General features: G+C 37.9%; 1 protein-coding gene across 1 annotated transcript in view; it reads right to left on the reverse strand.

The window, feature by feature from the left end:
* The window catches only part of LOC107186493 (discoidin domain-containing receptor 2-like), a 111,016-nt gene extending 87,722 nt beyond the window's left edge, over positions 1-23,294 (reverse strand). The window contains exons 1-6 of the mRNA XM_015574356.1: positions 23,277-23,294; positions 23,166-23,177; positions 19,545-19,692; positions 13,868-14,047; positions 1,518-1,657; positions 71-278 (exon numbers count right to left, since the gene is read on the reverse strand). Coding sequence (XP_015429842.1) covers positions 71-278; positions 1,518-1,657; positions 13,868-14,047; positions 19,545-19,692; positions 23,166-23,177; positions 23,277-23,294 — 706 coding nt within the window. The remainder of the gene's footprint in view (positions 1-70; positions 279-1,517; positions 1,658-13,867; positions 14,048-19,544; positions 19,693-23,165; positions 23,178-23,276) is intronic.
* Positions 23,295-27,491: the final 4,197 nt, after the last annotated feature.

The raw sequence follows: 27,491 nt of genomic DNA on the forward strand, positions 1-27,491 counted from the left end.
ACGACCGACCAAGAGGAATAGATTTTTATCGAGGGGGGTGTGAGGGTTAACGGTCTGTGTTTTCCCTTACCTGATTCGAAGATTACTTCGCTGAGCATGATCCAACGGGCCGCGAAATACAGCTGCAGTTTCAGAAAGCGACCGGCGCGCGAGTGTAGCTTTATGGTAACATCACGTGCCTGCTCCAACACCAGATCCGGTATATAGGAGAACTGGACCGGCTCCCCGTTGAACTGGTTTCCACCGGCGCCAAGATAAACCTTCGCGTACGAAAAGACCTGCGGAGAAATCGTGCGCGTGTGTACGTGTGTATGTGTACGGTAACGGTGCGAGCAGACGGGATGAAGCGATTGGCGAACGGGTAAACAGGGGAGGAAATCGTTGAACGTGATGGAAACGCTTCTTCTTCTTCGCCCGTGGCCGACGTGCAACCAAGCAAGCGTGCCCGCTAGCGCGTCTGTGTACACGGAATAGGGCAATAACTATTGGCCACTCGGGGCAATTCCATTTTTCCTGGGTGCACGAAAACGCCCACCTCCGGTATGTCGATCGAATTAAAAATTTAATCCGTTGTCGATAGGGTTGCTCAGCATTCTACGACACGTTTTTCATTGTATAAATATCGTAGGTTCCGCGGCGGAATGGATTTTTCATTAATCTTGCACATGGAATTGAAACGGTGGTTTTGGGATCGAATGATGCAACGCAATTTCGTTATGTTGTTGTTTAAAGTTTCAAATCACGTTTCGATGCACGTCGATTTTTTTTGGGCGGAAATATGATGGATTGTTGATGAAGATGGGAATTTTTTAAAGAGAGGGTTATTGGCGTTTTGTGGACAGGATGTTAGTTCGAGTTTTTAATCGAACTCAACACGTTATATTTGTTTGTGTATTAGATGCATTGTGTAAATATACTGCTGCATGCAAATATTGTATGACCTGAAGAAACAAATCGTGTGTGCAATAATTGGAAAACGATAACAGTTTTTGAAAGGAAGCTCATTTTGTAAAATTGTTTAATAGATATTGCGTATCAAATACGTGCCTCCGCGAACATGAGCAATGCACTCTTATTGCTGCAATGTTTAAACATGACAGTACAGTAAATGATCGATGAGTGTTTGAAGGCTCCTCGACACTGACAAGGAGAGGTCCTCAGGTGTAACGCTGACTTTTTAATGAGATTTAAGAACAGTGATAGAGCTTGGGATTCTGAAGTCGATGATATTTGTTTCAGCGATATATAACCATTAGTTTATGAAATATTTAATGTTCAGTGCTGCTGAGCCTTCGAACACTCATCGATGACTTACTGTTCTATTCATGAAAAAGATATTGCAAAAAAAGTGACTACATTTCGATGTTCTATGTTCAGTACCCGACAGTGAATATATGCCAGATCTACTACAATATTCTTCGTTTTTAATGTGAAATGTAATGTTAAAATATGTACTTGAAATGATTGTATTTCACATCTAATTTAATTGTTCTGTAATAATAGGAACTGTTGCGTACCTGAACATCTTTGGTAAAGTAATTGTTCGTGTGTAGGTGTACGGCCGTGAAATTCCTCGTGTAGTCGAATTCAAAGGTTATTTCAACGGGACGTCCAAGCATGTTCGGCGTGTCATTTCTCCAACCAACCCATTCATACCCTGGAATAAAGAAAAACAGAACAATAACAAATATGCTCTTTCGTTTTCACCAAGTTTTGATATAATGCAAATAGGAACCCTATTATTTAAAATACGAGTTGAGCCAACCTGGAACGAAAAATATCAAATCGTCAAGCCGCAGCTAAGAAATGCCCAGAACCCGTGAACTGCAGTCAACGTAGCCATAGTACTGAAGCACTTTCGGATCAAGGAATCAAAGCCCAGGATCGAAGCCTGAGACCTGAGATCTCCTAGACTCAATGACCCAAGTCTAAAGCCCTTTGAATATAAACCTGACATCCTGGAGTTCGAAGGATCCTAGCTCAAGACCTCTGAGACCAAAAGACTCAGGCCTGAGATCCCATAGACTCAAAAACCCAAGCCCGAAATCCCTCGGATACAAGCATTAATGTTTGAGACCCTCTGGACCCAAGGACCCAAGTCAGAAATTCTAAAATTCCAGGCTCAGTAGCTCCCAGACTGGGGGACGTGAATCTGGGCCCTTGGGTCCAGAGGATCTCAGGTCCAGATCCTTGAGTCCGAGGTGTCTTGTGTCTCTGAGTCAGGGGTGTCTGAGGTTTTGGCTCGTGGGTCCAGGCAGGTGTCGAATCTCGGTATTTGAGTCCTGGCGTTATTGCACTTGAGTCGTTGACTCCAAGAGGTCTTAAGCCGGATTCACACTAGTGGTCACGATCCGGTCAGATCACGGCAAATCAGACAACGGTCTTTATCAATCATACGTAATCTAATGAGAGAAATATAGTCTAAATTCAGATTGATTGTGATCGGACCGTACCTTTGTACGCTACTGTGAATCTGGCTTCAGAGTTGGATCCTTGTATTCGCGGGATCTGAGACTTGAATCCTTGGGTTCGGGGTACCACGTGGTTAGTTTCTTTGGTCAAGAGAAATTCATGCTTGGGTCCTTGAGTCTAGATGGTTCTGTGGTTATGATCTTCGTGTATGGAGGTTCTAAGTTCGATCGATTCGATTGCCGTTTCTGTTCCGGTCCACTTCAATCCTTTCTGTTCTAAATTAATCTGATACGTGACTATCCACTTTGTGTTGGTTCCATATTAATGTATTCAACCTAGGTTAGTGCTTTGCAACTCTATCGACTCGAAATGAATCTTATCTACTCCTATCAATTCTGGATAAACCTCATTTCTATTTCAAAAACCTGATTTGACCTATTCCTGCCTGTCGATTTCAGTTTGTTACCGGTCGACTCTTTCGATCGTTTGCTAGGTCGATTCAGATTCTCGGCCTATAAATATTTGAATTAAAGATTTTGCATGTTAGATTCATCTCTATTTGCTTTCCTGATTTTGCTTTGTCTTCACTTAGGTCTTTCGGGTCTGGATTGGAACAGTTCTCCTGGGATGGGATTGCTTTGATTTAATTTTCTCAATCCCTATTATTCCGATTCGAATTTTTTGTTTTTGGATAGGCCTGGTCTTACATATCTTGATCCTGCGACAGCATGATTACTCATATATGTACTTTCGCGAACTACAAACACATGAAAATATATTCTGTTCCCAACAGGTTGCAGCTCACTAGTTTATAATACTTTTAACTCTTGTCCCCAATGTGTAGTCTCGATCATATATTTTAAAAAGAATACCTTTCGACATAATTTTGCGTTATTTTACAGTCATGTACAATTTCAATCGAACTACAACTGCAATACACAAAACTGATTCTGCATTTAATAAAAAATCGCGAGTTTTACTATTTTCTATTTATTCCAGCATAGTCACACTCCAGTCTGGGCTATCGAATGTTTAACTGTCCTTTTACACTTTTCATCAGTTCGTGTGAATGTTTCATACACAACGAAACAGTGTTTTTGTTCGATGTTACGGGATATAAAAAATCACACGTTGCGTTGTTGGATACGATTATACTATCGACACCGTGAGCCGTTAAACGGGACAATAAAATCTATAATATCGTAAATAATCCACGACACGAGATCCGTCCGTGACGCGACATTTGTTTGCGCGTGGCGCGGTTCATATCAAACGAAGAAATTGTTTCAACACGTTGGCATTTGTTGCAAATTGCGCGGGGCTTTTTTCAGCTGAAGTTCCGGCACAACCTATTTACGGCCGAAGGACAGATGGTCTTTGAATGTTACCTTAATTAATTGTCAGCTGTATGAGAAAATAGTAGGCGTTTCGTGCAATCTGTGACTGCATTGAATCCAGAACCTTTTCCGCCAGTGAAAGAGGAGGAAAAAAAAATGCTGAATTGTCGTTCCGGTATTCTATCAGTGTCGGCCTCGGAATCTCACGATTCTTCTTCTTTTTAAAATCTCGTGGATTACATACATAGACTCGTAATGGATACATTACTGGAATCATGCGCATACCAAGTTTCCGGAGTCCTAACTACATGGGCACAATCAGTACAGCATTCTCTCATTAAATGCTATGTATCACAGCGTCGACATAAAATTTTAATTCACTCTGTGAGTCGAGGAAATTCCCTATTTAAACCGACTTATATGTATAACTACAAATAATCGTACATATATTATTAATACAGTTATTAAAAATTCAGATATCTACTAATTATATTGCTGAAACTTTTAAATATTACATGAAAGAAGCATGTCGTTCCATGCAATTGTAATAATATCCTTAGACAGGACAATAATGTTTAGTTATAAACTCTCTATTAAGATTAATACCTTACTGTTCATTATGCTGCTGTAAGTGGTTTTATTTTTATTTTTGATTTAATTGTTACGTATGCATAGTGGATTTATACCCGTATAATAACTAAATAAACAAATAAATACATAAAATTGTAAAATTCTTCAAAATACACTGCTGAACAGAATGTTTAATTATTTAATTAACTGGTACAGAGCTTTGTTAAAATTATTAAAAATTGTGTCTTTTGATATTAAATAAATTGTTTCCTATAAGTTATACTGTTGTCCAACTGGAAAGCACTATTTCACTAAATAGTCGTAATAATTCATTATACGTGCAAATAACACAAAAATAGTTTCATAGAATTATTTTGCATGTATTTATGTGTAATCCTACAAACGTGGAATGAATAATTCTAGTCATAAATCACGGAAAACGCCAAAAAATGAAGTGAGCTTATACTTTCGTCCAGCAGTGTAGTGGTTTTTGGTCGATAGTACAATATTTCCATCGAAAGGTTTCTCAATTATGAGAATATAATCATTCAATATCCATTATACAATGTATTTGCAACAAACAGAAATTAGCCGTTTTAATTGACAGTGAAAATTCAAATTCAGTCTATAGATCCGAATAAGTAACCAGATAATACTGTTGACACTGAGAAGATTACTACAGAGCACTGTTCTCTCTACCGAAATCAATCCTCGTTTCTACAAGACCTTTCAGAACATTTCAGTCTGTCGTTGAATACAGAATTTCCTGGTTAGTTCTACTAATGGGTTGTAGGTATAATCTGAGTTAGGTTCGCGTTCATACGACTTACGAAACCACTGAGTATTATAGTATTAGGTGTTTTGAACTATCAAAATCTCTGGGTAGATGGTAGTTACTAACAATAGGTCGTTAATTGAAGTAGCTACTAACAATACGTAGATAACTATCCCAGGCACTGCACGTGTCCACAACTACTGAATTTTCTAACTTCATGGCAATTATCGTTAGTATTAGAAAAGTTTTATCGAACAATGTCGAAGCTTTCCCAGTTTCTGTTGAATTATTATCTTTACAACTGTCTTCTTATCCAATTGCCAACATTTATGATTGCTTATAAATCAGATTTTACTGCCTTAGCTTCAGGAAATACCAACGGTCTGAACTCAACACTGGAAAAACCTATCTAAGCAGTAAACATGACAAATTGACAATTTCTTATAGAAATGCATCAAATTGAAAATGATACGTTTTTAAACATCTTGAGCAATATTCAGTGCAATATATGAATGCATAAATTATTCAATCCATTATTTTATATTTTTTTCAAGAACTCTGCGTTGTTTAGCTCTTGGAGAAATAAATATACCTTAACCGTCGATGGTTCTCTTGTTAAGGAAAAGTAATCAGTGTCGCCATCAATCTGTGGCTCTTACATATTTGTAGCAAACATGAATACGCATGCCACCCTAAAACACACAGTTCAACAGAGAATTAATGAAGCTTCAATGTACAATTCAATAAATCCTTTAACATCAATTCTAATGTTCGTAAAATATTCCACGAACTTTCAAATCAGTATAAACAACTTAATCATCAGACTACGAATGTTTGTGTATTTCTAACACATTTCCCAATCTCCAAAATACATTAAAATGATGGTTTAATAAAACTCGATAGGTTAAACGCACCAATAAATGAACACTTAAGAAATTTCGTAACTACATATTAATGTCAAATATTAATGACAATAATATTACTAAATATTTGGCAACAGAAAATTGGATTTTTGAATATCTATACCTTTTTATAACGTATATATTTATATTTGAAAAATTGGAGGAATGTAATTAATTAAATTAGAAAGTAAAAAATATAGGATTCACCAGTCAATGAACAATATTAAGTAAATGAACATTTCTATCCAATGAAATGCCGCAAAAATTATTTGAATATAAAGCAAAAAATTGAAGAAAATCAATATTTAATTATTCGTTCATTGTAATAATTTAATCTACTCGTTATTATATGTATAATATCCACTCACTGACACGTGTTCATTTGCTAGTGCATTCACCCTACTGTTTATGTTTTATTATCAGCGCAGAGGTGTCCTTAGTAAGTTGCTCAAGATTCTATTAAATCCTGACTTTCATACGCAAGCATTTAAAATTGCGAATTTTCATAAACTTCAACAGTTTCCTAATCACCATTCAAATGAAAATCCTCACCGAAAGTACCGTCGAAACATTAATTATGCTTCGAACTTTTCGGTAACCCACTTCCTCGGTCTGTCTCCCTTCGTTTCCCAGACCCCACGGTTTCCCTTTTAAATGTGTCGGTGGCTACGCGCCGCAAGAGTAACGAAACACGTTTCCGAAAATGGAGGAGTTTCCGTGGCCGCGGAGCCGCAGCGTTCAGTTATTCCACGAGTCCCGCCATTAGATTTCACGGTGTATACCGAGTGAACACATACGTTAACGTGCCGTGGCCCCATGAGAACGGGTACGGATTGAAAATGGACTGCAATAACCCTTATGAAGCCAACGGTTGGGCCGCGAGTTACGCGATTTTTTTTTCTCCCCCACTCCATCCCCTGAAGGGTGACCGGGTGGTCGTGTCTCTGTTACTTTTCGCGGTCCGTTTCGAATTTCCGCCTTTAAACTAGACGCTACGGCTGTGGTTTCCCGGCCAAAACTTTCGGCCGAATGCGCGCGCGCGCACACGAATTTGGGAATTCTACTACGGTTCCCTCACATTCCCCGGGATGAACTGCCCCGGAAGTTTAGTTAAGTCTGGAAACGCGGAGAACCTGCAACGCGCGAAATGTCAGCTAACCGTGAACCCCGGGTTTTTCGTTCAGAATCCAGCCGACAGATGAGTTACGAATGATTCCTCTGGTACATATGTCATAGTAGAAGCGTGAAGTTTAGTAAATGTATATTACACACACTTACTGCATAGACAATGTGTGCGTCTATGTTAGAGCGTAGACAGAAAAATATAGACTGCGCGTTTCCCGGAAAATGGACGTCCCAAATTTAGAAAGAGGTAGATAGCTTTGGGAGGACTTGGTATCTCCTTTTAAATCTAAGTGATGGGGGGTGAAGTTCTGGAGGTCGGGGTTCTGATTGGTTAACTCAGCTATGTTAGAAAGAGATAACAAGACTGCAGACCAAATATTAGAGTCTTTTGTATATTATTTCTTTGTATTAGCGAAATCTAAACTGAAAGTGGCTGGTGTCGAAAACGTCTAGAATGAATCTACAAAGGAAGTAAAATAATAAAAGTTAACAGCATCGTCTGATTCTATAGCCGTCCATACTGGTTTACGACGGAACACTTAATATTTTTCATTCATCAAAGTAACGTCAAATATACCTATCGGTAAAGTCGCCCATTTCATGTGAAACTACATAATAAATACAATAAAGTACTATTATATTTGTGCAATCGAAACATCATTTTTTAGTGCCTAGATATTGTAATTCAATAAAATATACATAAATGATACTTGTATGTTTAGTATGATTCGTTATTTCGTTATTCTAAATAACATAATTATTAGTTTTTCTACGTTCTTGAAGGCGATTCTATCAAATTGATGAAACACAAATGATGTCGTCAGATTTATTACGAGAATAGTGAGATCTAAAGGAATGTATTATCCTGAAATTTAATTATTCACTGCCTCCGCGATAAACAATTCAATTGCGAAACCTGTCAAAAAATCTAAATTGACCGAAAATTTACATTATGCATAGAAAATTATTCTATAGCTTGAAGTCCAAGCTAATTTACAGTAGTTAAAATAATATTTTCACAGATTGGTATATTTAAAATACGTTTACAATGTCATCAAGATTTTTATCATTCAGTTCACTGCCCTGAATAGAAATAACGTTTCAAATAATAGATCTTTTAACATTATACATTTTTCTTCCTTTCCAATTTAGTAAGTTATACTTTCTCAGACCCAGTGCACATTGCAACATACAATAATTGTAACGGTTGTTCTGAAGCCATTGTATTTTATGTTTTTTCGAGTCCATCTGTACATTGCAATGTATTTTCTAAAAATTATACCTGAACAGGAACGTAAAACAGTTTTAGAACAATTGGTAAAATTATTGTACATTAAAATATACACTGAATCTGAAGATGTTAATAAAACCGAGAGTGTGTATATTTCTTGGGAGTACCACAGCTGGATACCAAGCAAGTTCCCAACAATATGGTGGACACTCCATACAGAGTATGTGATTCAATAAATATTTCCCAGGATCATCCCGCGAATCCTCTTCAGGCAGTTGTCCCTCTATTTACGTTCCAATATTTTCCTCGTACCTAATACGGCTTCATAAGATAGCGAGAAGTTGATACAACCAGTGTGTACCTGTGCTCCACCACCTTACAAAGATCTGTCCTTTACGCTATAAATCCCGCGCACTTTTATCTCCTGTCCTCGACGAATTCTCCAAGGAAAGGAGGGTGGATAAAAGAAGGTAAAGGGTGGAAAGAATGGGAAGGAGTTGGCAGGGAAAGAAAAGCGAGGGGTTCTCGACCAGACCGGGGACAGGGCAGCTCCATTTCGACATTGTCGTAAGGGAATAGAAAAGAGGGGTGGGTATGGGGGTTGGTTGTTGCAACAGGCGCGGTAAGAGCCTTAGAGCTTATTAAAACTTAGGAGAGTTTCAATCGTTCCGTTTCAATTCGGTATCCGCGTTCAGTACCCCGTTTGGCTTTGGATTTTCCTTGCGACACAGTCCCTTCCGGTCCCTCGACAATGTTCGAGTGCCCGATGCCCCCTCGTCCGGTATTATATCGCTCTGATCTATCCGCTTTCATATAAGCCCCACCCCTTAATATCGTCCCTCGAGTAAATAGTTTCCAGTTTCCTGTCGTCGTCGCCCGGCTTCGACCGCTATCTACCATCAATTCTGAACATTCAACGGGGTGGCCGTAAGATAACCGCCGACCATAGGTATACCCGTGGTTTGGTACTCGTCGACGCTCGATGATTTTCTCACTTAAACCGCCTCTGAAACTATACGACCGCGCGTATGGCTCTCGTAAAGAGGGTTGACACGAGCTGGTCGCCTTGGCGTTGTCACCCACTCCGACCGCTCCACGTGAGTTTCTGGCGTTTAACCGCGATAGTTTGATTTTGAGAATGCTGTAAGCATGAATTCTTACCGACTGCGTTATTGGGGGTTGGAAAAATCGTAGGTACGTACAGTCCTGTTCATAAATATTCTTATAGGACACGTGCCGAGTGTAAAGTCTATCAAGGGATCACGAAATGGTTGGAGGTCTGATGTTAACGTTGTTTAGGGGAAATCAAAGTTCGATCGACAGCACTTATGCAAGGTGAGGCATCTAAAACAGACCCATCTAAATATGTCGGCTGTTACTTGGTGATAAAACAAAATATTTCATACCGGACTTACATGGTATCAGGGGAGCATATGTATAATTCGGTGTGAATAGTTTTCTGATAGGTGGACGCGTAGAGGTCATATGAAGGTCAACTTCGTGTTTTTAAATGGAAAAACATTTGTTTTACGTACCGTCTAGTAGAGTGTTTTACGACACATACACTGGTATATTTTGTACGAAGGTACGTAAAAAAACATATTTCCGTTTAAAAAAGACGAAGTTGACCTTCGTATGACCTCTACGCATCGACGTATCAAAGAATTATTTACATCGAATTCAGTGCTCCTCGATACTACGCAAAGTTTGATCTGACACCTTGTTTTCTATCATCAGTAACAGCCAAGACATTCAGGTGGCCTGTTTTAGGTCTGGGTGGCCTAAAATGTGCCTAGGTGCATCACCTAGTATTATTATAAAGTAATAAACTTAAAAGCTTATAGTACCTTAAGTTGGGGTAACTTTGTCCCAAGTCAGAAAATGATCATATTTGATTTTGCAACTCTGAAAATTAATTGATTGTGTTGATTTTTACGTGAAAATATATTTTACGTAAAAGTACCTACACAAGAGCTACACCATGGAATTTGATAATTTCCTGACTTTGTGTCAAAGTTATCCCAACTTACGGTACTAGTCGAGAGAAGTAAAAAATATCTAATCGAAATAGGTCCTAAAATCCATTCCTTTCGGTACTAAATTAACTTTTACATTTACGAGCGTTCAATATCGCGAGTTCCTTCGCAACATGTATGTAAACAGAATAATTGATTTAGAAGTACATTGAATGAAAGTTGTATGACAACCGGCAATACGAGATACAGAAGAAATATACTGATCCACAGATGTGAGCTTTTCCATTGAAATGGAAAGAAAACAAGGAACATCTGTAACAAACGTGAAAACAAACTTTTGTATTTTTCTCTGAAAGAATTGATTTTAGGAGCAACGTTGGTCAGACATTTTTTACTCCTCCGAAGAGTACTCTAAATCCCCAAAAAGTCTTAGCCCCTATTTTTTAATCACCCTGCAGATTGAACGGAACACAACATACATATGCAGGTAGTGACGAAAAATATATTTTGTGAAAACTATCTATAATTGAAGATGAGTAAAGTAATAGAAGTTTTCGTGATATAATGTAAGAATCTACAAACTTATTTCAAAAACGTGGGCACCTGTCAATACTTTCTTATATGCGCTGTATGTAACAGTGGTGGCCAAACCTTGTCAGGTCAGGAGCCATATATCGTCTCTCAGAAATACTCGAGAGCCGCAGCCTCTATTGGAACGATATTAAATTGTTAGTTATGCCGCATAATAAAGTCAGCAAACTTATAAAACATAGATAGGGCAACTTACATATAACATAGATGTATGTAGTACGCGTCAAGATTATAAAACAATATTGTATAAGTATATGGAAACCGCAGTAAGGGTCTAAATGAGGCGCATGCGGCTCGCAACTCGCAGTTTGGCCATCGTGGATATTCAGAGTGTAACATAAGTGTTGTAAGTTCCTGAAATGTGTCACTCGTGAGATAATTTCGAACCAGTTTTTCCTTAGGAAAACTGTTATCCAAGGCTTTGTTAACGAGATATTAACGAAAAATTCCGACCAATCAGAGCGCGAGTGTGCCGGCCGAGTTCTCGTGGTACCGTTGGCTACGCGCTGCGATTGGTATCTAACCCTACCGCGGAAGCTCGGCCGGCAGATTCGCGCTCTTATTGGTCGGGGGTTTTCATTAATATCTCGTTAATAAAACCTTGGATAACATTTTTTCTAAGGAAAAACTTGCTCCAAGTCACCTCACGAGTGACCCACTTTAGAAACCTACAACACTTTTGTTACACCCTGTATAGTTACACCCTGATGACAGCTATTTGAAGATATTATGGGTACTTGCCTAAAACAGAATCAAACTGCATCCCCCGAAACCCGGACTCCCATTCTCTTTCTCGATTGGAAGGAAACCGAAGCGACGAACTACGGCTCCCCGTTTAAAGAGAGTTGAGAGAGCCCAGCACGCAGTCGGGACGGGTTTAAAAGTTTAAAAAGCTGAAAGTACCCCGTAGACTCCGAGTGTGCCGGCCTGTCCCGGCGCGCGTAAATGGAAAGACACAAATGTATCCCGGGAGCCGGTAAACAGCAGTGTGGCTTGCAGTCTTGCCCCGCGGTTCAATATAAATGTAAATTGGAACAGATTCGTGTGTGCGGGCATGGAACACGTACACCTCCGAGAGTCCGAGAGATCCAGCCGCTAGCGTCGGCTCCCTAGAATTCTCTTATCTCTCCAGGCTGGCCTACACACCTGGAATCGACGCAAGGAGAAATTTTATTTTCCTTTTAAACTCCATCCCCTCCCTTACGAAGGAAGGGAGCCTGCGATGAATTCGCATCCCGTGAACGCCGCTGGCTGACCGGCTGCCTAGACTCTGAGGATTATCTGGCGCGCGTTCAAGAACTTCCACGATTCTCCTGTTCGAAAGTTCCAGCTGAATTTTTCGGATTTTGCTTTACCCACGCGTGCCAACTCATTTTCTAGTGTTACAGGGGGGATTTAGAATGCAAACTGATTAGCTGTATATGCCGAAAACTGCTATCTTTGTGAACTTCTTGGTGAGTTCATTGTATTGTAATTGCGCAGACATTGGGTGAGCACAGATGGACTCTTAGATAGGCATCCTAAATGAAGGATTTAGCTACCTTGAATGTTGTGTTTCTTACTATTTAGTTCGAATTTCTGTGTGTAGGTAGTTAAGAGATTAGATGAAGTTGTGTGAAGACTCATTTGGGAACTTCGTTCATTGGAGTCAAATGAAATTTCATGTTGGCCTATGTTCTTTACACATAATTGTTGAGTCCATTTTAATTAGCCTTTTTGATGGTACTCTAACTCCTACCAACCTATTAATTGCAGTCAGTCTGTTAATTCTTTAATGGTAAGGCCCGTTGTGTTGTTCTCACTCTATTTTTGACTATGCTCTTTTCGGTTTAAGATAATTTTTATTATTTAGTAAACGTTTAATGCTCATATTATTGTATGTTATATAACTCAGTTATTATTCCATATTATATAAAAAAACTAAAATAGAAGTTCAAGGTAATCATTTTTTTTACCTGTACGAAAATAATGAAAAAGCGATTAGGTTGGATCCAGCCCAATCTTACCATGTACGAATTAAAAACCAATCGTACCACTGGATGGTTAAACATAATATGTTATAGGTGTATTTTCTCAAATGTGTCCACATTCTTCAAGAAGATTCTACCACAATAATTTGCTGTAAGTATATTTTTTCAACGATGTCTACATTCCTCAGGAAGTTTTTACCAAAGTGTAGATTACGCATAGAATTATGGTAAATATTAAAGAAATGTAAAAATAATTAAGTTTTGTTCAAGTACCTAAAATAGCTTACGAAGAGGCAAATCTTAGTCTATATTAATCCAGGCGTTACCAACCAGACCCGAAATATCCTTTACATTAAATACATTCTACTATTAATTGAAATACAGTAAATCATCGAGGATTGTTCGAAGGCCTCACTGTACTGAGTGTTCACCCGCGGTCCCAACCACTGTGGGCTTCACTGGTTCCAGCCCCCCCCCCCCCTAGTGATGGAGATGACGTCAGAACATTTAGTGCCGAGGAGCCTTCGAACACTCATCGATTATATACTGTATTTTCACTTACAACAGAAATATTTTAAGGAACCTGGTATAACGCAGGATGATCAACTATCTACAGCAATTCACATTCAGACACGATTCTATCTTCGATTTATACATTGAATATATTAAATAAATAAACAAAACAATTCCGGTTACATTTCCAATTAACAAACTATTAGAATATGCAGGCGCGAATGATCGACACTAGGTTCCTAAAATATCAATTAGCAACCAAACCGACACTCAACCACCAGCGAAAGTCCACATGAAAAAAAAGAAAAGAAGAAATATATAAAATGTAGACAGAGAGAAGCAGTACAAGTCGGCCAACGAGCGGGTAACTCGGGAGTGCAGCCGTGACGGCTTTATCACGCTAATCTAGACACGATCGGGCTCTAGCTGCGCTAATCTCATTTCAGCACGAAGGAAGCAGCTCACCTTTCCCGTTACCGCTGACGTCCGATCTGAAGTTGTCAGGACCCTTTTGCCCGTCGACAAGTTCACCGAGTCCCCCGGAGAGGTAACCTCCTTCCTCCCGGCCGTCATACGTTCGGTCGGAAAGGTCAATCTCCGAGCCCCGCTTGATTCCTTGGGGCATGGAATACGACACCAGGCCTTCTGCAAAAAAGAAAAAAAAGAACCGAGAGAATAAACAAAAAGAGCACACCGGGAGCACTACTGAGCGTTAGCTCGATCCACCGAGAAAACGGCTCGTGAACTATGCATCATCACGGTTGGTACGTGGCCGATGGTACCGGGGACATTTTATCCCCGACGATACGTGATAAGATTGCGCCCAGGTCGCACGGATAAACTGCACGTGCCGAGGAGTAGACGCGACTGGAAAGTTTTAAATCTCGACGTCACGACCCGCCAACGCACTCGATTACCTGTTGTCCCGGTGTGGACAGCATTTATAGAATTTATGGGCGAGGAACAAGTGTACAGGATGTACCATGCAACTGGCGAAAAGTGTATCTTTAAAATAGTGGGAGGTAGAAGAAAATTTCAATAGACAAATTTACATCGTTTCGCGCGATGCATCATGTGGCGCATTGTTCTGATCCGGAAGTGGAAGCCTTTCAGAGATTTCAAGGTCACCACTATATTTTTAAACAGAAGTAGATATTTTTGTATACATCACTTGATGTGTTTCTTAATTCTCCATAAAAAAGTATTAACCCTTTTAGTATCTTACAATTTTTCTGTGTACCACTTAGATATACTTTGGAAAATATGCATTGTTGAAAATATGTATTAAAATTAATGCATTTTTTTCTAAAAATAACGATAATTTTACACTTTTTTTTTGTATTGTATTGTAAAGTGTAGTTTGTGTTATATTGAAAATGTTGGAAGTATTGTACTTTCGTTACTTTCTGTATCAGAATTTATAATTTGCATTGCATACGAAATATCGACGAAGGTATTTGTGGCTAAGACCGCAGAGCCAATATTTCGGTTTTTGGATACTAAGAGGGTTAAGGTACATGCGTCTAAAAATAATTAGTTTAATAAGTGATCGGTCAGTTTTCTGTACCCATAAGGTTTTGACGTTTTGAAATCAGCATTCTTGTTCATTCTTTTAAGCCACGAAATCATGTCAGTTAATGTAATATTTCGAAATATCAGACGAACCGATACTGGCAAGCAGTTTTAAAGTCAATAAATACGAATAGACGTATAAAAAAAACGTTGAAGCATAAATTATAAATAGAATGGTTTAAAATTTCAGTTAAAATAATTTTTAAATGAATCCCTTATCGACACACCTATCTTATTTCTTTTGTATACAGAACAAAAGAGCACATTAATTGATGTATATAAAAATATGTAGTTTCATATAAAAATAAAATGAAGGCAATCTTAAAATCTCTGAAATCAGCCTTTGTTGAACATTACTAAAAGGCTCCTGTGTTAACCTTAGCGCATACAGTTTGTAGTTGTCTAGAAATCCAATTTCGTAGGGTTTGACAGCAATAAATAATTTATTTCCTCGAAGTCCTGTAGCCACTATTTCAAGACGTGACAGTGATTCATAAAATTATTTTTAACCAACTAATTATGGTCAGGATAATGAGCTACACATTTACGCATTAAATATGCGTTTTTATTAATTTTCCTAGCATCAATAACAACTGAGGTATAAGTAATAACATGTATAATATTCGAGCGATGCAATAAATATTTCCAGTGCTGTATATTAATAAATACGTGTTGCCAAACACAAATACAGGTGCCAAGGATACCAAAATCCAATCTAGAAATATTATATTTTACAAGCTGTCAGAAAATTCAATATTTTGAATTACCTTGGAAATAAGTAAGATTTCAAAGCAAAGTTCCTAGTGAAGTCTCGTTCTTGAATACCGCGGTAACAAATTTTCGCGCTGACCGATTGGCAGTTATTATTATTCGCTGTACAAACCGTTCGCCAACCGCGCCTGGTAATTTAACGCGTATATATCTTCATCAATGCCAGAATCGTACCCAATAAAACGATAGCACTTTTACCTGACTCCTTCCTAAGGGACCAACGAAGAAATGATTTATTGGACGGTTGAAACGATCGCGAAGCAGGACTGGCAGACGTCATTCTAGACCAACGAGGGAACAAATTTCAACACTTTCCCGCGAATAAATATCCTGCGTTCGTTCCGATGCATCTTTAATGCTTCGCGGTGAAACGTATTGAAATTTAATCGTGTGACAAGAAACGAAGGAAATGGAAACGCGGAACGGTATTAAATTAATCGATTCGCATGAATGGCGGTCCGAAAAAAGAATGAATAACCACTTCGAGGAACAACGAACGCGTTGGAAAACGCGGCCAATTCATCTCGCCGTGCTTTCTTTTTCTGATAACAGTATAAACGATAAATTTCCGTCTCCATAAAAACGTCGCGTCTGTATTTATCATGGCGCTATTCGCGTGTGTACGAGGTGTGGGTGAGAGGGTGGAGTGAAAAAATGCGCCAAGAAATATACACTACCGTTCAAACGTTTGGAAACGGTCTTATTTTTCAGTTAATGGAATAATCCTTTGTTAATTTGTTGAAAGTAACCGTCAGTAAAAAACTATATTGCGCATTTTAACCAGACTGCTGGAAAAAATCGTTTTACTAATCACGTTTAAAAAAATTCTTTATTCTTTAAAAATATTCTGCTTGTGTGTGTATTCTGTTATTCGTGCGCGTGTCACACAACTCTGGGTGTGCTTTAACGCAGAATGGAGAAATGTGGATAAAGAATATTTAAAGGAGTTAATGAATAGAATGCCTGAAATTTCATTAGAAAAGTTATTTAAAATAAGTAACTTGACTTTTCAAGATTATACATTAACTGCTTCCAAACTTTTGAACGGTAGTGTAGTTGCACAGGCGCACGCTCTATTGTGCACGCACCAACGATTCCACTAATTTCCACAGCAATCACCGGCCAGCATATGGAAAATACTTCGTTCTCGTTATAACAATTGCATGGAATGGAATATACAAAAGTCGTTCCACGGTCTCCCGTTGTTGTTAACCGGAATGAAAACGCTGTTCAGTTGATATAATTCGAGGCGAGTACTCGTCGAACACACACATCGTCTGTCTGGTTCGACGGGAGATGGCACGCAGGCCAGGTTCGATCGGGTTGGCTGTGGAATACGAAAATGGAAAACAAACATTCTCAAGGTAAATATTTCTTAACGTACAAGCAATTACGAGGACCGCCCAATTCCGCCGTTGCTGCTATGTATCGATACTTATAACCGTGAATTCCCGAGCAACGACGACCGGAACCGTGTTGCGCATCGCTCGTTGAACCGTTACCGGGTCAGATTAACGCGGGCACACCTGTACTCCCTTGGAATCGTTCGCGCTCGTAAATCTCCGTTAATGCCGGCCTCGGAGCCAGGCGAAGTTTGTTGCGATTCGATCGATGTTTAAGAATATGAATGCGACCGATACGGGAACCCAAAGGATCTACGAAATGCGTAGGCGTTCGACGTGACATTTTCATGATCGTGAAATTTGGATGGTATGTTATTAACGATTTTGCAAGCTTCCTTAACATTCTTTGAATGGACACTAATATTATCAAATAGTCAGTAATTTGTAGGCAATCGAGGTGGAATCAAATAACGTAATAGCCCATTACAATAATTCTAAATTTATTTATTTCATCAGTGCTAGTTTAAAACATGATTTAATCCAAGTAACTCATTGTAATTAACATAATACTGTAGAACTTAGATTTCAGAATAACAGAATTTTCTAGATAACAGAATTTTCAGATAATAGAATAACTTTTGTCGCGTGAAACTTCAAATACATTAAGCATAATAATGAAAATGGGCGGCACATTGTACAAAAGTTTCCAGGTTTTTTTTCCTTATTTTTGGTCCCATTAATCGTAGCTTCCCGACACTATATTTTCCTGTTAACTTTATCACACTCTCACCACTTTTGAATCTCCTCAAGATTTCATGTTCTTTTTCAACTGATAACACCACATCCCTAGTAGCATTGATGGTTGGCCAACGGTGGCCAACGGTTTGGAGTTACTTGGGATATGGTTAGTGTTTTCGCCTACAAATTCCCAACATAGGCCCAACAACCAAAAGTTATGACATTTTGCCAACGGATAGCCAACGTTGGGCCAACAATTATTACCGTTGGTTAAATAATATGAAATTTACAACGATAATACAACATTGGTGCAACCAAAGTTTGGCAACATTTAAATATCGCCTTAAAGGCATCAGAAACATTGTTACAACCGAAAAGTTGTTATTATATTCCAAATTGATTTTTTTGTTTTCTTATTCATGTATATACATATATTACGAATATCCAACGTTGGCAAACTTTGGTTGGGACAATGTTGTATTATCGTTGTAAATTGCATGTTATTTAACCAACAGTAATAATTATAGGCCCAACATTGGCTATTCGTTGGCAAATTATTATAACTATTCGTCGTTGGCCCTATGTTAGGAATTTGTAGGCAAAAACATTAACCATATCCCAACGAACGGAATTTTCCAACGGTAATATGCAAAGTTATTGCTAAAATAATAAAAGTAAGACTGAATAGATAGGTAATTATGAAAATGACGATATTGTCGTTATTTGTGTTACCAAAAATAATCCTAACAAACTCATTTTGTGAAAATAGAGTCAGGGGACAGAAGATTGGAAATAACCTATAATAATTATTTGTAATAATTAGATACATGCATAAATTGTAAAGGTAACTTTGCTGGTAAAACACTTAGTTATCTGTTTAATACACATAATTTATACATGTATCTAATTATTTTATAACAAGTAATTATTATAAATATTATTTCCAGTGTTATACTCATTCAAATATTTTTAAAGGTTTTTATGAAAGAGTAGTATGGCCAACTGTCTCCCTATAGTTGGTTTATTGTAGATACTCAACAATTGGACCTACAGAAAGAAACCTACAGTTGGCCCCTTGTATTGTAATGACGTATGCCCAGCGTTGGGTATGATCGTTGGCCAATCAATATTCCAACGAAGGGCCAACGAAAGGCTAACGATAACTGAATTATCGTTAAAAGATTTAATTTTTATCGTTACATACCTGTACAGAAGGAATGAAATACATTGTTTGGATAACAGAACGTTCCGATGACAAAATATTCAGTTAACAGAGCATTCCGATAATAGATGGTCCGAAAATCGAGGTTTTACTGTACTCATTCAAGCATGCAAGAAACATTAGGTTAAAGGATTTTCATTTGATCGACCTTCTTGCATCGAATAAAATTTTTTAAACCTCAATGAAACGTAAAACCATGTATAATAAATTTGAAAATAATGTATTGAAAGTATTTCTAAATGTTTTAAATAAGAGGTTCAATACTGACGTGATAAGAGACACGATCACCGGATGCGTCGACATATTTCTAACGTTAGAAGTTGCCCGATAAAATTGAGAAATACCGACAGGGTGATAAAAATGCGTGAAACTGAAAACTATCGGGGTCGTCCTTTTCAATACTTAGCGGGTGGACAGTTTGTCGCGAATAAGTACGAGGTAGGGGGGAGAAGGTGAAATATGGGTAGAAAGAAGAGTGGCTATAAATTTCACTCACCGGTCCATGGACAGCCATAAAGCTCCACCCGTATGCATACCATGCGCATGTGAGAGGTGTAAGGGATGAAACGGACTTTTGTTGCCACGATCGCTGGGTCGAAGACCTGTTCCATCTCCGTGTTCGGATCATAGTTACCGGCGAGAAGCTGCAAAAGATAAAAGTGTCGTTTGTTTTATTACAGGATATATCCCCGCGCACTTTCAACTGAAATTGTAGAACATATTCTGTCGCAACTTTATAAAATTATTTTCAGTACGTGCGCGTGGTTGAATTTGTTGTAGAATAAATGTAGCGTCTTTTTGATATTCATTTCTGCTTATTACTTGATAGTTTCTAATTATTTTCTAGAAATTTAGAAACTTATACCTCGCATAAAAATCGGCGATGTCTATCTACTTAATTACCCTTTCATTCCTAAGATATTTAAAAATTACTAAAGAAATATTTTCTTGTATTTTTGTATATATTACGTGACATATAAGTGATTCACAAGAACATTTTAACAATTTGAAATCGTTTAATGCTATTTTTTATTCATTGCCATTTGACAACTTTCTTACTTTTATCACAGTTATATATATAATAATACCCATTACAATGTTATTATGCATAATGGAACCCGACTTTTCTTACCTGTGATCAAATGCACAACATTTGAATTCCAACAAATCAAAGAGACAAAGAACAAAGAATGTCTTATTTTATTGATGAGCTTTTAAATAAACACTCACGGATATGAAAAACTGCACGATACTAATATTTTATTTCGTAATTAAGAATATGTAGCCATATGGCAACACTGGGGACGAAAAGGTTAATGATTGAAAATTCTAAATATAAAAAATGCAGTGACAACTAGCTATGTACCGTAGTTGTTGGGAACTACCTGGTTTATTTCTGGTATCTATCGTAATAAAAATGCAATTTTATCTGTAATCTCATGGATTGTGATATTATAATTATTGTTTTATTAATCATGTTTACTGTTCAGCTGAATTTGAGCGAAGGGTAACCGCTGATTATTACTTCTTCGTATTATAGAAATTTATTGGTAATTATAGATAAATTGTTCGTACGTGTTACAGTTTATTTACGAATCGACATACCTCATGATTTCAATTTCAGTTCCTGTATTACGAAATATTTTCTATATCGGGACGGATGCTACTTTTAAAATTTGTTTCCAGAAAGACATTAATTTCTGTCGCTTCTCGATGTCTTAATCCATTACAGAATGGAGAATTCTTATGCAAAATGCATCGATAAACTGTCAAAAGATGATATACGGTCATTTCGAAATACCAGTCACTATATTTCAGATTAATGCTAAGATAAACGTATCCAATAACAAATTAATTAAAGGACTCGGAGAAATTGCCCTATAATTTTATTATCCACAATTTATGCTTTTAAGAAGCGATAAACGTGACTGACAGTGACATGGAAATCGTCTCACCATTTCGAGTTACCTGTCTCTCATTTCCTTCTTGAAGCAATGAAAGATTTTTCGCAACCTCAAGGCGATACGTATCGTTACGAATTAACGTAGAATTGTGTCAGTCTTCATTCTGAATATACACTCGATACTTTATTAATAATTCAAAAGTTTCGGCGGACGAACAAATCGTACGAAAGACATTCACCATCGACGTCTCTGACAGAATTCTTTTACTTTTCCCTCCGTTTACTTCGAATCAGGTAGGCAGTGTGAGAATTTCTATCCTCAATTCATCAAGACACACAGAAGAAAGAAAAACCTAAAGTTGTGGGATACTAAAGAGTGCGAATAAAATATGTCTGAATACCATGTAACAGAAATGGGTGGATAAAGTTGATGAGTGTATTGTACTCGTTCTAAAGATGTATTAGATTCAGAAAATCTTTCCTTCTCGAGATGCATACACTTTTTGTTCATTTAATTTATTTATAGGAATTTCTAGAAATTCCTTGGACAACGATTGATAATCACATTCACAATGAAATGCAGTGACCTAAATAAATCTTATAATCTGCTGGGATACAAGAAATATTTTTATTTGCAGGCCAACTTGATGTTTCTTATATGAAATGCTGTGTTCCTATATTGGTATTTATTTACACCCAAAATAAAGAAGGCAGCAGACCAAGAACAGACCCCCAAAATGAACCTTTTTTTCACATGAGGATTTAGTGTCGTATCAACCGCTTAGATTGTTTATTGACGACAGTCTGTGACGAGTAAACTATCGTAATGTACATGACCTTGTCAATTAGCTTTGTTTCTAGGAGCAATGTTAGTATAACATAAATCTTTTTTCTTATGAAATTGTTTCTTAAAGTTGTCTTAATCTGACTCTTTTGGCAGTCGTTTGAAAATGTAGAGTTTTCTGGGATATGTTCGACAGTTATAAAGTAATTACAATCATTACAATAGGATGGGTCATATTTAGTTACTTTAAGTACTGTTCCAACCGAATCCACCAATTATTGTTTGTTATTTTCTGTTAACATTTGAATACTGTTGACGAAGGAATTACGCGTCGATGTCTACAATATGAGTCGCCGTACTAGTCCCTTCCACTCATTTTCCCAGTTAGTGGAACCGATCCTTCTCGAGCACTAAACATTAGATTAACCAGCCCTGCCTAGTAGACAATTCTCAAAGAGTACTAAGTACGTAGTAATGGTGATTACGATAATTCCATTCATTTCCCAAGCTAATCGAACTGATCTTTCTCTAATTCCAGATATTGGATTAATCAAATCACCCTAGTAGATGATGCTCGTATCGAAATACTTATCAAACGTAGAATCACAAAAAAGAGGAAAATATTTACGAAGGAGTCACGAAGAGTACTAAATACGTAGAAAATTGTTGATTATGATGATTCCGTCGAGCCCGGCCGCAGATGGAGTATCGGATGCCCATTGGATCGTGTTTACAGCGTCAAGAACGAATCTCACGGGTCCCGAGCACCATTTTCCGGTTCCGATTAGTAAACAACAGCTCGGGCGAGGAGCTCTTCTAAATGCAAATGCCAGCGTTAAATCTGGACGGGAGGCGGCGGTGGTCGTCGTTTGGTTCTTCCACCTCGCGTTCGATCGATGCCCATCGAGTAGCGGCGCATCGTTTGCCTCGCGAAGGATACGGGGCTTTCCGGCTGAAATATGAACGTCAAGGCCCGGAATGGAACTTCGAACGACGAATCCGAGCCTAAACGAACCGAGGCTGCAGTGTACATCGCCATATACATAGATGATTCACGTACGTTTGAACGCGAAAATCAAACCTACACTCTCGTCGATATACCATCGGACATTTAAGTTACTTAAATGGGAATAAGAAAGAATTGCAGTTGCGAATCGCTTTAATTTTGAAATAAACAAATTCTTGTTGATTCTATACATTGTTGGAAAACTGTAGAATGCATTGAGTGTTGTGAACAATTTTAATTTCTGCCAATATGATACATATTTCTGCTAAGAAATGATAATATTAATAATAATATTTATATTAACGAATATTACATAAATATGAATATAAACAACGACACGTGAATAAAAAATCAAACGTAAACAACAAAAATACAGTAACAATGGCATAGATATAACTGTTGGATGACCAGCTTTCTGACTCACCAATGGGCCTACCTGATAATCACAACCGAACTGTTATGTCCAAAACATCTTAGTGATAGTCGCTTCTGCTCTTTTCAAAGTCCAACATCCTAGAGGAGGCTTCTGACTCACTCTGTAGCTAAGGGCCATTGCAACTTTCTCCCCACCACAACACCTCATACTATTATATGTATAATAAGCTTTCCGAAAAGACACAGGGGGTAATTCTGGTTCCAACGGAGACTTGAGAACTCCGAAACGTATAATTTAGAATCTTACGACAATTCTGTTACGCGTAATCGAATAAAATTCTTCAAAATTTTTTTATTAAGTGTTGCCCTCAATTCCACAACCCGGAATCCAACATAACAATTATTTGTGATTAGGAGACTGCGGATTTTTATGCAAAATAAAAGTTTCTGAAGTATTTTATAAAGTCAGAAGCAATCGTAGAAATTTATTTTTTCTCTGAAGTATCTTATTGGGTTCAGAATAAAATAAAAAACTCGTTGGATCCGATGAAAGTTTTGTTTTTTATTGTATTTCACAGAGCCCTATAGACCATAAATGCATAAAATCCGCAGTCTGGTAATTAGGTAATAATTTATGTTCACGCGCGAATTCACGAGACTGTGGTAGTCAACGAAGGTCGTAAATTTCCGTTACGGTTATTATCGACACCGAAGTTGTGCGATTCCTAATACGAATTAACGTAATAAGGATAGTAGATTTGAATAAACTAAAAATGGAAATAGTGTATGTGAATTTAATGATAATAGATAACAAAACAAACTATTGATACAACTATTGAATGATGAATAAAGTGACGAAGTATAATACGCGATACAGGTTATACCATTACTCTGGAGTCATATATGTAAATGTATACAGAGTGCAAGTTGGTGTTGACTCTTTAGCTGTTGCTGGTAGACTGACTTTTAGACGAACTTGAAGAAGCAAAGGAAATATGCGTTTTGTCTGATTGGTTGAAATTAAGGTGAAGGCGGTTGCTAAATACTATCCGCTGATTGGTTGCCTTCATGGAGGAGAAATCCGTTGGTTTTACCAGGATGTCATGAAGGAGGAATATCTTTCCTTCAGGGTGACGTGCACACGTGCAACTCGTTAAGTTCGCCAGTCAAGGTTCGACCTGACCGGGCTGAATTTGTGCGCGTACTCAAAGGGTACAGGTTTATGACCCTTTTGTTCCGGTTTTTGATAGTACCGCACGGACGACAACGACTGTCGATCAAATGTTGAACCTTTTGACGAGGAGATTAAAAAAGGAAAGAACTATATATAATGGGTAAAAGGAAGTTTTGTTCGAGAGCAATAGCCGCTGTGACTGGGCTAAAAAAATATAAAATTAGGAAAGTTCTAACTGTATATATTTATGGTACGCAGCGCGTAACAATTTATGTCGAAATACGCTTGGTGACAGGTAAAATAAATCGAAAGTTTGATCTAGAATCTAGAGTATTATTAAAGAAGAACAGAAGATATAGTGATTTTCTTCTGTTTTCGAGTGTGAATAGATTCAGTCTGCTTAAGTACGGCTAATATGGTCTAGACAGCAATGCAGAATTTACGGCTGATTATTATTTTATAGTTCTCTATGGTAATTCTGAAAGTTGTTAGACGTATATTTGACAGCACTATCTTACATAAAAATAATATGAATTCAGTAAAATTGATTCAGAAAACTGCATCTTTCATTCGGTTTTCATATTCCACCAAACAACCAGCTGTTCGATGGTTCATGAACGGGAATGTACGTCGGGCGAGAACGTTCGCAGTGATCGGATCAGGGTTGGTTTCGTTTGCGGTTCTGAACGGATTAGAATTTCTAACCGGGTATCCTTGTTATTCGATCTCGAAAATGTATGAGACCTGTAATTTGACACCTCTGACGTTTCCCACTGCGAGACACAGTGAGCTACCTCGGCGACCTCCGCATAGTAACTTGGCGGAGATTAAAGGAATGCAATGGAGATTTCTAGAAAAGGGAACTAAATCTAAGGACTGTATTTTACTAGCTGCAACGATGATGGATATGATACAAATACAGTAGAGCCTCCAGTATCCGAATATGCTAATATTCAAACGTTTTGTTATCCGAAGGGTATGTTGTCAATAACAGATGTCTTCTCCTGTTGCAAACATCTAGTGCTTACACATAATGTATATTTTCTTTTGTGTTAATCCTAATGTGTTAGTCCTACGCAGTTACTTATGCCGAAAAATTTCTATAATTTAGCAGCTCAAAAGAGAGAGTAGCCATAATTATTTAAACGAAATGTCAATTTTTTTGATCTCTATTTAAATAAACGAAGTTTCGTATCAGAAAGATGATTGTTCCATTATATGTATGTCTTTCCAATAGTTTCTATATGGGAGGCACTATTGTATATAATACTGTGTAGAACTACATCTGTAGGAAGCACTCTGTATCACTTACAATTTTACTGTTCTACTATTTCAAGACAGTATTCTTCTGAAGTTGCCGATGCGTTTCTACTTAATTTTAATGTTTTCCTACTTAGGCGTTAAGCCCCTTTTCTTCTTCAGTAGCCAAAAAAAAGGTGATATTTAGGAATTTAAAAAAAAATCAAAGAAGATATGGTAAAAAAAGCTTCCTCGGCTATATTTATTATACATTGTCCAAACGGTGCCCATCATAACACAAAATGTTTTCAATCGATTTTGAAAATTCTTGTGGCATTCTGTTTGTAATTAAATCAGTTATCGCATGACCTACTGTTGACAATTTCGAAGTATAAATTCTTTTGTTATCGAGAATGATATGCGTAAAACTTCCCCCTTTTTTGTATGCGTCTGTTAAAACTCATACCAAGTGCGGCTATTTTATTTTTTTTGGCTTCATGATAGGTCGTATGGTAGGGGTTGGAGTGACATTCAATAATCTTTTTGAAATTTTGATTTTAGTCTACTCTACCTCGAGATATCATGGGCACCAGAAGCTTTTTTACCGTATCTGCTTTGCTTTATTTTAAAAAATTTCTGAAGGTCACCTTCTTTTCAAGCCGCTAAAGAGGAAAGAGGCGTCAAGAGTCGTTTCAACTATTTATATTACTTATTTGCGACAACCTAGAACAAACAGACTATTGTAATTATTTCACCAATTAGTTTTGAACCCAATGGCCAGTTGGTGCAACTCACGAATTACATCACTTTCTGAATAATTAACTATCATGACACGAATCATATAGAGTTTATTACGTTCCACGATGACAGAATAGTTCCTTGATATCTTCACTGCTTAAACATCGCTCGGTTCGCCGCGACCTCTTCACCTCGAGTTACTTCAGAATTACCTACTTGGATTCACTTTAGCCTGGCAGTTTAATACTCTATTACTTTCGTGACTATGTAAGTCAAATTCCTACTTCGCGAATTCGTATCAAACTTCCCCGCGAACTTCAGGCGTTCGTAAAACTCGGTAATCTAGAATACGCTGATCCAACATGGGGCGCTCCACTATGCCGTGTCAGAGTCCGTAATTGAAATTCAACGTCAAACTGTGACATCGGGGTGACTTTCCCTTAGGGTATCGCCAGTTTGCGGTTAAATCTACTATGTGGATATTTTATATGACCAAGAGTTCCTTTTTCAATAAAAATTATGTTTATACTGTAGGAGCGTTGGAAAAATTAGAAGGCCCAAGCGGGATTCAAACTCACGACCCCCGGCGCCGAAAGCAGAGACTTTGACCCACTGCTCCACGAAACCCTCCTATTTTCCAAAGATGTTATTTGCTCCTTTGTTGGGTATGGAGATCCCAATCTCACAATACAATCGTCGATCGAACCAGCAATGACAAATGCGTCGAGCTGGCAATTCCAGTTACAGGAGGAATGATACGACGGATGTTTGACCAACGATTTGAGTCAAGATCCCTCTCGTAGATCGAACGCTTTTCTGGCGTCGTATGATCGCGACCCGGTGCCTGGTATATTAAATGGATTCGTGCCGTTTCCATGAAATCCGACTACGTGCTCGACGTATTCGCGACACGAGGGACGAAAGAGCCGAAAAAATTTCGAACCACTTTATTCGCATCGGAGTGTGTATCGCGACCGACCATCCACGACAAAGCTGCGATCGTTTCCTTGAGCCGAATAACATAGGAAAGAGGATTATTTGCGGATACCAGTCGGGATCGCATCGCTGGATCAAATATTATGGAGAATTGAAGGAATATTAAATTTAAGATGAAGAATTCCACTGCATGATTCATTCTGAATTGCTAGGAAATTTATTGAATATACAGGGTGAACCACGAATCGTGATCAGTAGAAATTACTCTGTTATTAGCAGTCCGATCGA

The sequence above is a fragment of the Dufourea novaeangliae genome, unplaced genomic scaffold, assembly GCF_001272555.1.
Source record: "Dufourea novaeangliae isolate 0120121106 unplaced genomic scaffold, ASM127255v1 scaffold65, whole genome shotgun sequence".
NCBI lineage: Eukaryota > Metazoa > Arthropoda > Insecta > Hymenoptera > Halictidae > Dufourea > Dufourea novaeangliae.